The sequence below is a fragment of the Mercurialis annua genome, linkage group LG3 (genome assembly GCF_937616625.2).
Source record: "Mercurialis annua linkage group LG3, ddMerAnnu1.2, whole genome shotgun sequence".
In the NCBI taxonomy this organism is placed as follows: Eukaryota; Viridiplantae; Streptophyta; class Magnoliopsida; order Malpighiales; family Euphorbiaceae; genus Mercurialis; species Mercurialis annua.
Genome location: NC_065572.1, coordinates 430,729 through 442,900, shown reverse-complemented (window position 1 = coordinate 442,900; position 12,172 = coordinate 430,729). Strand labels below are relative to the sequence as shown.

The window sequence follows — 12,172 nt, the reverse complement described above, 5'->3', positions numbered from 1 at the left end:
ATTAAATGAATTTAACCTAAAGTTATTCAATCAAAGAAAAAAGAAAATTAATACTTAATTAATTATCATAAGGATACTTACAAAGGTGGGTGTGTGATGAAAGGCTGCGATTAAGGGGTAAGTGAGGAGTCACATTCTCCTTGCGATTCAGTGGGGACCATGCCCGTTCATTTAGTCCCATTCTATGCTCTTTGTCATTAGGCTTAGTAATTCAAAAATATTTCAAATTTTAGATTATTTTTATTTACAGTCTAATTTTTTGAAAATGTTAATATTAATTTAATTCCAATAAACATATATTGATAATTATCAATTAAGCATATTAATTTTAAAATGCAAGATTTTTTTATTTTTTTTATTTGTGATCAAACCCAACATTTTTCAGTTGAAAAATATTTATTAAAGTTAGATTACTATTAATAAAATTAAAAGATTTGATCATTAAAAGAAAGATTTGATATTTTTTCTTTGAAAAATTGAATAGACAGCTATAATCAAAATTAGGCAAGACTTACCATTTTAAAAAAAATTGGTCATAAATAAAAAAAGTTAAAAAAGATGGAGGATTTTTAATGTTTATTATTAATGAAAGAAGTTCAAATCAAAATTTTGAAAAATTGCTTAATTAAGTGTATAGAGATTTTGTTATACCTTTTACTATAAAGTAATTTTTTTCCTTCTATTTTTAAGGGAAGCGTTTGTGGAAAAAAAATTAAACCGACAGCTAATAGAATGTTGTCATTGCTTATATCATTTGAACTATAGTTTATTGGTTATATTTTTTTTTCAAACAATACCTTCTAGTGGCTCATAGTATTTTAAAAGACATTAATACATAGTTTTTAAGGTGTTTTTCTTTAAATAAAAATTTGTATATAGTGGTATAGGAAACAATAAATAGATTAAAAACTAAAGTAAAATTATGCTAAATCTTGATTAGACAATATAAACATATAGGACCACTATGAAAAATGAAGAAGAATCTAAAATGAAAAATATAGATGAACAAATATTGGAGTAGGACCTGCAGATCCCCTAATCACCAGAATTATCTTTTAATTATGGAGTTAGTGATATATGTCTCCCACGCCAATTACCATTACCATTAGCAATTTAGCATTAGCATAAGCTAAATTGTTCGTTTAATTTCCAGTATTACTCGTTTTCCTCATTTCTGCAGTCTATGGGAAATAATTATAGCCTTTATGTGTAATTAGAGCAAATTAAATGTCATCCTCAGTTCAATTATTTATTTAGGGTTAATGTTATAAATTCACGAACTTTACATGTTTTTTCATTTAAATCACGCAGTTTAAATTTTCTCATTTACATGCACGAACTATCATTTTTTCTCAAATTCATGCATAGTGCTGAGGTGTCACGACTCCATTGGTGTAATTTGCTGAGGTATAGGTCATTTTATACCAATGAATGAGTGCCACCTCAGCACCGTGCATGAATTTGAGAAAAAATGGTAGTTCGTGTATGAAAATGAGAAAATTTAAACTGCGTGATTAAAATGAGAAAACGTATAAAGTTCATGATTGTTTTTGACATTAACCCATTCATTTAATAGCTGGATCTTGATATGAATAAGATTTTTATATATACTTCAAACGTGGATAAAAGAGTTACTGTTCATAGACTACCTACATTTTTTAAGATGATTGCCAGATCTTTTACTCTAAATTGCTCCTCTAATGTTGATTAATATTTTGTGTAGTCTTGAATCTTGCCTAATTTTTCTGTGTTTAGAAATTAGATTTCTATTTATACAAGATAATTGTAATTTGGTAGCTTATTTAATGGCTGAAAAATCATTTTGAATGAATGTTTTGCAGTACCATTATTTATTTTTAAAACGACTCGCTCTTTATTGTCAAAGAAATGCACTTTTTTTTACTGAAGCTCATATATATCTTTTGATAAGAAAAATGAATAATATCAATAATAATTAATTAAAAAAGTTTAATTACAACTTCTGTGATGGAGATAGTTTATGGCAAAAAACAATTGTCCTACTTATACTAGGATTTTGGTATAATATAATGCCAAAAGTCTTAATTTTATGAAGTAGTATATCAAAGTGGTTGGAATATTGACTTGGTAAAAATTAACCATATATATCTTTGAATTCAAATAACTTGTACAATTAGTTATTCCAAAATTGTAGAATCAGAAGATCAAAAGAGACAATCACAAATAAACACAGGAATTGTGATTCTCTCAACTTGTGGAGTTGTTAATCCATAGTATTGGTGAGTTGGAAACTTGTTTATCTAACAATAATAATTATATCTATAATTATATCTCATGTGAATTGCACTTTTTATATGAATTTTTTTGAATTTTTTGCCATTTCTTAAGAATTTTACTATATTATTATACATCAAAAAATAATAATAGCCTATTATCTTAATTGAAAACAACAAGTTTAGCCATCAATTTAACTATTATTGCTATAAAAATGCAATATTGATATTATTGCAACTAAAAAATGCAATTTGGATATTATTGCAACTAAAAAATGCAATTTGGATATTATTGCAAAAATTAAAAGGTTTGAATATAATTACAACAAGTCGTAAAGGTTTGGATTTTTTTTACCATTAGGCCTTTAGCATATATGCATCTACAACAATATGCATCTATTAGGTATCTTGCGACACTTGTCAATCCATAATTTACCCGATAGTGTAATTAGAATTTTTTTGTTAACTGTGTTGAGAATAAATAATTATACAATGCAACAGTATGTCACGTCATTCATGCAATAAATTAACAAGACGTTTGTAGTATTAAAATAATTCATGATAATAAATAAACAATAATTGAATCTTTTAATATCATAAATTTTTATTGGTTTGCTGCAAATTGACGTAGAGCAGCTGTTATATGAAATAAATACCTGTTAATTGTTTTTTTAGCTCATGCTGTTTTCTCACATCAACATACAATTCTAAGCGGTAACTTTTAACTTTTATAGATTCATCATTTGGTACTCTAATTTTTGTTTTTATTATGTTAGTCAAAAGTTAATTTGTGCCGAGTAAATTACATTTATTTGGGGTAGGTGCTTCCTTCAGTGGAAGGGATCAGCAAAATAAGAGTGTTCGATTCTTTAGTGAAGTAATGGGTTCAAACGTTAACCCTTCATTCATTACTTTAATTAATTAAATGCATTATTCTTAAACACAAAAGTCATCACTTAGTATAGTTTAATCAGTAGCTAATCATTTGTTAGTCCATTGGCTTTAGGAGATACTCTCCAAGAGGAGATACCAGCTGACCAATTCTTCTAGTCGAAAAATTACAAATCCATCCCTTTAGAATTTGATATTTTTAATATCTTTCTACTAACAAATGAGTTCTTACCTAGTCTCCTTTTCTTTTCTTGAAAAATTTGGATACCATAAATAGAGAACATCAAGTGAAGGCCTCAATGGCTGAGAAATACATAATGGGAACCCGTTTTCATTGAGGCACTGTGAGATTGGAGGACGGAATTTAAAAATTCTTCTATTTAGATTGAATATAAAAATATTGTATCACTTGAAAAATTTGTTTATCTAAAAATTCTTCAATCTAAACGGTGCATTGATGTTAGTAATTCATTTCCTCCCATGAATATGATGATAATCATTTGTATTAAGTCATAATCATTTGTAGAAACAGTGAGGTAGTGGCAAGAAAAGAAATTAGGCATCTTTATCAAAGGATATGCTACCCAATTCTATTGGATTTACTTTTGCTCATACATGAATATGGTCCTGCTTTTACTTTTTCTTTGATCACCCGCTTAATTAACTTTCTCTTAGTTAACAAAAAAAAATTAATTTTCTCTTGGGTGAACTGTAGGACCTCAAAAAGGATCTTCATGACTCTTGCCATTACAAGAACCATAAATTCTTCTTAACATCTTGTTATATACATACTTTTAAGGCCAAATGTTATAAAACGGCCAAACCTTTCACAAACCTTTCACAAAAGTCCTGACCTTTCAATTTTGTCGATTTTGGCCAAAAACTGATTATTTAGTTTCACAAAAATCCTGACCTTTCAATTTTGTCAATTTTGGCCAAAAATGGATTATTTGGTTTCACAAAAGTCCTGACCTCTCAATATTTGGCATGCCACATAGGCGTCACATAGGCGCCACTTAGGCAAATTGAAATCAAATTGAGAGTTGGCCACAACTGAAACCAAATAATTTATTTTTGGCCAAAATTGACAAAATTGAAAGGTCAGGACTTTTGTGAAACTTTTATAAAAAGTTTGGCCTTTTTACGACATTTGGCCTACTTTTAATCTTACAAGAAACGCAGTATTACATTCTTATAAATCAACAATATGTTCAACACTACTTGGTAACAACATGGGTAACAATTAAGAAATCCAAGGTACAGAAACAAATAAAGAGGAAAATTGGACTCACCGAGCAGATTATTATAGAAAGCTGAAATTACTGCATCTGCATAATCAATGACTCAGAATAAAAATGTAGCAGCACATTGATAAAACAGGTGCAGTTATAGTTCACTCTTCCGAGGGACGCAGCCCAACAGCAACTAGCTTATATAAAACCTACGTCTAACATCATAAACCGCCGAAAACAACAACAACAATGAATAGGTAGAAACCTTTGGCTGACTACTGACTAGTATAAGCGTCCCCTACACTCACTTGTACCACAGTAGCATGGTGACTTCTTTATCTTCCCATCAGAACCAATAACACTATCGAGTGCATAACCATAGTCATATGCGAGTTCCTGCTTGCAAAATTGAATAATACTTATAAAAATTGCTGGTGACATATTAAAGATAATGAATAAAAACAGATCATTTTGAAGTTAAAAATTAGCCATTGTTAATAGGACACTTGAAACAAGAAGCTTAAAACCCAATTTAATTGGAAGTGAAAGGAAGAACAAAATGGTGGAGATACCTGCAAAGGAGGTATGTCATCTGCAGCAAACAGCACGATACGGGCAAACCTAATATCATGGCAGGAGCTCAAAACACACTGGACAAATAGATTAGGGTCACAGCTGTGATTAATAAATCTGGTGACATTACTATAAGAACCTCCATCTATGCAAAATTCTGTCTCATTTTGTGCTTTATTTACAAGATAATGCCCATGTTTGGATACATCGCCTTGTCGCCTCTGCACAGTAAAATTAATCAAAAATAACATCAAAAAATAATTCACAGAAATTGAAATTGAGAGAAAACTGTAGGAACATAAAAAGAACAAATAAACCGGAGTACAATGCAAAGAGTCTCGAAGGAAAGATGGTTACGGGTCAGACTGGCTCTGTGACCAAGAGTTTGCTTTATCGAATTTTAAGAACCAAATGAGATGTAATTAACACACTACGATTGAAATTCAATATCACCAACGTTTTCAATATTGATGGTTGAAATATTATTAATCCACATAATTTGCACCTAACATTCAAAACTCAGCATATGAAGCAAATGCAACAGAGAAATAGAGTAATTTCATGCTCCGTTACTATACTGCTAAAAGCGACATGGAAATGCCACTTTTTTGGAGTGTTGTAGAAGTACCTCTCGTCCCTCTATTCCATGCATCGTATGCCAGCAATCAATCTCAAAAATGTAGTCATTCTCGGAGACATTTTCCAAGTCTGCAGACCGCATAAGAACTCCTATGTATTCACACACAAAAGCACCTGAAGGAATTAAATCCCGAGATCTAACGGCCCATCCTTTGTTGCGTGTACGATATACCTGTTTAAAAAGAAACGCTTCCTATAAAATGAAAGAGCGTCTTAATATTGGAAGGATGCTTCTAGATTGTATAGCTCGAATACCTCAAGCCGGTATTTTATTCCCCTTTGAGAAACACGGTTGATGCAATTTGGTCCACAACCACATCCTGGACCACATTCAAATACCACATCCTTGGGTTCAATCAATCTGAAGTATAACATTCAAAACAAATAATTGGATGAGGTGAGAATATCGTCAATAGTGAAAAATAATGATGCATCACAGTATTGCAGCCTTCTAAAGGAGCAAAAATAGCAAGAATTAGAAAAATGGATCCCATTTGAAAGTCTCATAAATTCAGTCATTTTAGCAATATGAATTATCTGCTTGACCATTTGTGAGCACGAGGAACAAAGAAAATTAAAGGCATAGCCTATCAATAAATTTATTATGTAATTTCAGTCCCTCAAACTTATGATGAGAATTATTTAGATACCCATTTTAGTCCGCAGAAGTTGGCAACTACAACCAACAAGTTTCATGAATGAGTATACACCTTTTCTGGCAGACATCAAACTGTGGTCAACAAAAAAATTGGATAAAATTGCAACAGAAAATGAATAGAAGATACATAAAATAGCAAGTTATATACTTTAATCAATGATTTTCAAATATGACTCCACATTGATCAAACACTGGAAATATTCCAATAAAACAGCTAAACAATATTCTCTATGGACCATAATGCAACTCTTACCTGCCACCATCTTCTTCGCACACATATGGAAAGTCGGAACCATTGAGTCTAGCGCAGCAGCAAGTCTTTGGATTTGTACAGCTTCCTTTGCAATTGCATCCAGAAGGACTTGAGGGAACAATTACATTGCTGGCAACTTGAATAGATTTAATATATGTAAAGTCTGAAATTTAAAAATTTGTCATCAATAATTACCATATTAATAATTGTATCTGACTAATAATTGAGACCAGGCGATAAACTAGAGCAACCTAAAGGCATAGAAGAACCAGAAAAGAGTTAAGAAAGAAACCAGCATATTCCCCACCCCTGTCAAAATGAGAATAAGGAGCAGCAAATAGCATGTATCAAATGAAAAATGTTATACCATGCATGGGAGAATTATTGCCTTTCTGGGGGCTGGAAATGCTATGGGAAGAAAGTCATATGTAAATCCAAACACATGACCCTGATAAAACAGTATGTTAAAAATATCTTCATTGTGCAGAAACATAAAAGCCATTTGTGCCGATGTCTAATGGTGCATTATGCACATGGCACCATAACAAGCATCTTTAACATATGGTAGCACATGAAAGAATAGCAACTAACTAATCTTTTAAGTGCATTCCTTTGCCACAACTAACTGATAAAATTGTCATTGAAAAGTTCACACAACTTCAAGTGTAATGACTTTATGGATCAAAGGTTAGATAATCAAATTATTTTCTTAGAATTCATTTTTTCTGTCATTAGTAAAAACTGAAAAGTGAAAAGAACTACCCTGCTTTGTGAAACCAAAGATCGAGAATAATTGCCAGGTAAATGCTATCCATTTTATTTTAGGCTTAATGGTTTAAAAAAGCCAATCATTTCCAACCTTTTGCAAATATATACAAAACTTTCAAAGTTTGCAAATTTATCGCGATTCGATAATTTTGTCGTAAATCTCTACAATTTTTCCCGATCAATTACTACCAAATTGAATTATATACTAACAACGCTTTATTTAGCAAAATCCATTTTTCAAAATTGCAAAATTTAACTTTTAATCAAAATAAAAAATTCAAGAGTAATTGCAAAATCAAATTCTAAATTCTCTACCTATCGAAGTTGAAGCAAAAAAAAGCAAGTTTGAATCTCAAAATAAAATAAAAGGAAAATGGATATTACACTGGGTTGAGAGATTGACACAATTAACTTGATTGAAAAAATTGGAAAGATTTCCAATGAAAATATCAAATTATTATAGATATACAAACTCTGAAAGCTTTGAATAGATTTGCAAAAAGTTGAAAAGGTCTGATTTTTTTTTGGCACCATTACACCTTTATTTTAAGCACACGGGTCAACCTCATCCAAATAGAGTTTCTTAAGCATATAGGGGGTGTGCATCGGTTAGTTTGGTTACCGAACCGACCCTAAATAAAAAAACCAATCAGTTTTGGCTAACTAAAAACTGAACCGAAATAAGAGGGGAATTTCTGTTCGGTCGGAAGCCAATATATAATAAATATGACAACTTGTAGAGTGTATTGCTCCTAGCGCAGTGGAAGAGTCCACTTTGGATTTGTTAACTGTCCTAAGTTCGAAACTTATTGAAAACACTACGTTATATTTTTTAAGATAAACAAGAAAAGTAAAGATTGGAAAGATAAGAATCGAACCTTACACCTAAATATCCCTCTACCACAGCACCACTCTCACATATTGTACAAATCCCAAACAATTTTTTATATATAATATCATTTCAGTAAAATACTACTAAAGTGTCCCCGCCGTGTCCCCTCTCTTTGAACAAATGTCGGGACACGGGATTTTCCATGTAGGGTACTTGTCCCCGCCGTGTCCCCCTAGATACGGCACTCAAGAGGAGTGTCAGTGCTTTATAGGTCTAAGTCTACAATTCACATATCCAAATCCTCTTAGTCAGGGACGACAAAGCCGTGAACTACTTATAAGGGACGATCTTTTTTAATTTAGTGGAGGAATAAGGTGGTCAATATATCAAAAATGAGTCTAATATGCGTGATTGGGATTATTAATATACTATATTAACGTAAAACAAATCCAAAAAGTAATCAATCGCCCACCATTTTGTGCATGTGGCTTCAGCTTATTCTAATGGGAGTTGCATCCCCTTTCTCCCTAGCATACTCATTACAAATTCTATCCAGTGTCATATGTCCACATATATCTAAATTTTCACCTTCGCCACGCTCATCTTAGAAATGAGTTATCTTTTCATCGCCCAACATCTGCTTCCATACATCAGATTTCTAATAGAATCCTCTTCCACAATGACATAGCAATTACTAAAAAGATAATAATTAAAGCAGCACATCAAATGTAAACTTGAGGATAGACCATATTTTATATCTTTGTGAACTGTCAAAGTTGATGCAACCAAAAGATAAAAAGATTACCCAAACTCATTTTGAATTAGCTAAGCAACCTTTTTCCCACCAATTAAACAATTTTAATAGACCAAATCTTTCGTTACCTTCTATGTTTAGTTGGTATATCTTATTAGATTGACTCCAACAACTGTAGCTACATCAGTTGAAAATTGACAGCTTCTACGAGTGGAGCAATAAAATATTCTTCCACATGCAGCATACGTATTGCAACACTAATAACTAGTAAGAAATGCATATTAATGCTGTGGTAACAAACAAAAGTGCACTTAACATTAACATGCATACACAAGCAAAGCTATTCAGAAACAAAAGAGAAACTTATCTTAGATGTGCTCTAATGAAGCATAAGTCAATAGGTACTCGCCTGTAGGTGCAAGAGGAGGATCAATCAAATTGGTAACTGGTATAGGTATATCTTCTTTGCCATTAGATATGTCCTCACACACATAGCTAGGAAAATAAAACACGTAAGTTAGTTTATATGTTGTGTGCAATATACATGAAAATCAAATGTCATTTGATTATTATATTCCATACCCCCGAATTCTAGACGATGCTCTTGTACGTCCAAAATAATCCTATAACCAAACCAGCAAACAAGTTTGACTTGTGTGAAATGATAACCAAGTTAAATAAATCAAAAGATGCCAAAAAAAATAACATCAAAAATACATGCATGTGATAAGCAGATCTGTACAGCAGCGTATATCACTCTATTAAGCTACATTTCAGATTAAACAAGCAAGGACTCATAGAATAAGCTCACTATAATAAATCTCCATGCCCAGCAAAACAAAAGTATTAACTTTTGAAGCCGATAGCAATTACATAACCTCCTTAAACGTTGCCCAAATTAATCAGTTCAACAAAATTATGTTTCGGAAATCGAAAATAAGTCCAGCTGATAGTTTAAAAATCACCTAAAAGAAAGCAAGTGGGGTAGGAAGGAAGAACAACAAAGGGCAAGATCCTCAATAAACCATAAGCAACCTGCTGACCAAGGACCCCCCCCCCTATTTAAACACATTCATTGGTTAGCTATTGAGTGATAATACTTAACTCAACTAAACCTCAGTTCAAACTAATTTGGAGCTACTTACATGGATCCCTTTCTCAAGTTTTATCATCTTAAATAGTAGGTGAGGGCTATCAAATGAATAATACAAAATTTTAACTTCATAGAACTTGTATTGCATAAAAGAGAACTAGCTAAAGATCAGTTTTAGAAAAACGTGAAAAACCTTTCAAGAAAATTTAAGACCACTTAATTCTATTCATTCAAACAGAAGATCCTTTAAAAGTGCAATCACTCGATCAAAGCATGGATAATACTTATTAAGAGTCCTGACCTTTTGTTTCACTCTTGCACCAGCACTCTGACACATATGATCAGCCACAAATTTCTTATAACCCATTGATTTCAAATCCTCACCATTCTCTAAATGCATTATTTCAGCATTTTCATATTTATCTGCAGATTTAGACGTCACCCAGCTTGGGGTGTCTGGATCGCATATGTCCTTCCTAGCAACATTTATTATACATTTCTCTATCACCCAATCAAAGATAGCTTTTTTCTTTACAGAGTTATTTTTAGGAGAATGTAATTGCATCCTTTGATCATTGTTGCTACAGACGTGATCTTTAGAGGAATTCAACTTTATATTGTGATTACTGCCATAATACAGTTTTTTGTCTTCAGTTTTTCCGTCACGATGGTCATGTATAGTAGCATCCACCAGCCCATTTTCATTACTGTAGTCTAGCCTTTTACCTAATATTATACTTTCACTTCTTTGACCAACTGTTTGCTGCAGAGGAGATACATCTAACCTCATTTTAGGAACTTTTTGCAAAAATTGCTCTCTTACATAAATGTCAGCTTTATTTTTTTCCATATCCGCGTTTTCATTAAGAGAACTCGATTTTCTCTTCCAATCATCATCTTCAATTCTTCTGTCATGTAAAAGATCTTTAGAAGCATACGATTTCCGCCTCTGGACACTGCCATAATATGGCCTTTTGTTGACAGGTATACCTCTAAATCTAGGACTAAGCCTCCGGTTCAAAAGAGATCTCTCTGACCCTATCTCTGGAGCATGTGGGGAAATGTTATCTGTTGCAGTGACAGCTTCTGAAGTATGTGACCTCTTCCTCGTGACACTACCATAAAATGGTCTTTTGTCTTTGGGTATGTTTTTAAGTCTTGGGCTAATTCTCTTTTCCAGAAGAAATGCTTCGGACCTTAGCTTTTGAACTTTTTGAGCAACTCTCTCACTGATAGATTGAGTAAGTACATCGCATTGAGCTTCTTGTTCCGTAGAAACATCAGTGGAAATGTTGCTTTCGATATACTCACTACCCATCAATTGACTCCAACCTAAGAAATCTACATGAAGAAAATAACAGCAATGATTATGTTCCAACACTCAACTCCTCCAAATTCCACTAAAAGAATATGACAATTAAACATAAAAGAGACAATGCTGTCACAAAGCAAAAAAAAATGACAACCAATCTGATTCTAATTTGGAAGCATAAAAATAATGAAGCAAAAGGCGAAATCTCTAAAGAAAAAACAATTGAAAAATAAAATTAATCAAACAAGCATTCAAAATAGAATTACCTAATTGAGACTTATGCAGCTATAAGCAATCACTAGTGGGACACTATAAGGCAATCATTTGTAGAATAAAGCATTTAAATCAAAAATTATAAGCTCGAGACAGTTGAGATTAACATAGTGCATTAACGTACATACATTAGCATTAACAAATAAAAGCAGAGATTAAAATGGATAATTAAAATTAGAAAGGGAGTAAGAGATAACTAACCATTCGATTAGATTAGAGAGCGAGAGCGAGAGAGTGTTGCATGGAGAGGTTCAAACTAGGGTTTCTTTATGAGATTTGAAAATGGGAGTGACTCGGCGGGAAGGAATGAGTTGGGAGAAATAAATGAGTGCAGTGTGCAGCAAAAGCCCTTGGCACGTAGTCCCCACTGCCCAGTCTCGTATTTTTACAGCAGCGTCATTTTTTACGAGGTATCTGCTCTTACTACACTGACCAAACCAACCCATTTCTCACACGCGCTGCTAGCTTCCATCTGCTATTGGTGGTTCCGTTTATTCTGTTTATTTTTGCTATGAAGCCGTTGGAAACATGGGCCTATTTACGACCTCAGCCCATAATGTAAGCTTCCTCGTCCAGCGTCCTAGACAGATATGTGAAGCCCGATACCAGGCCTGGTTTGTTGGACAAGGCTTTTTATTCTTT

At 32.6% G+C, this 12,172-nt stretch overlaps 1 protein-coding gene across 2 annotated transcripts; it reads right to left on the bottom strand.

Annotated features, from left to right (window-relative positions):
* Positions 1 to 4,413: 4,413 nt before the first annotated feature.
* On the bottom strand, positions 4,414 to 12,119 carry LOC126673333 (uncharacterized). 2 transcript variants are annotated; one of them, XM_050367431.2, is made up of 9 exons: positions 11,732 to 12,119; positions 10,247 to 11,286; positions 9,435 to 9,475; positions 9,262 to 9,347; positions 6,499 to 6,661; positions 5,843 to 5,948; positions 5,577 to 5,780; positions 4,948 to 5,169; positions 4,414 to 4,771 (listed from the first exon to the last, which is right to left on the bottom strand). In XM_050367431.2, the coding sequence occupies exons 2-9, from the start codon at positions 11,261 to 11,263 to the stop codon at positions 4,658 to 4,660; spliced, it is 1,953 nt and encodes a 650-aa protein (XP_050223388.1). In that variant the 5' UTR covers positions 11,264 to 11,286; positions 11,732 to 12,119; the 3' UTR covers positions 4,414 to 4,657. The 2 variants fall into 2 exon arrangements, with proteins under 2 accessions (XP_050223388.1, XP_050223389.1); XM_050367432.2 differs by having other exon boundaries at positions 5,577 to 5,759; positions 11,732 to 12,113.
* Between the last annotated feature and the right edge of the window lie 53 nt (positions 12,120 to 12,172).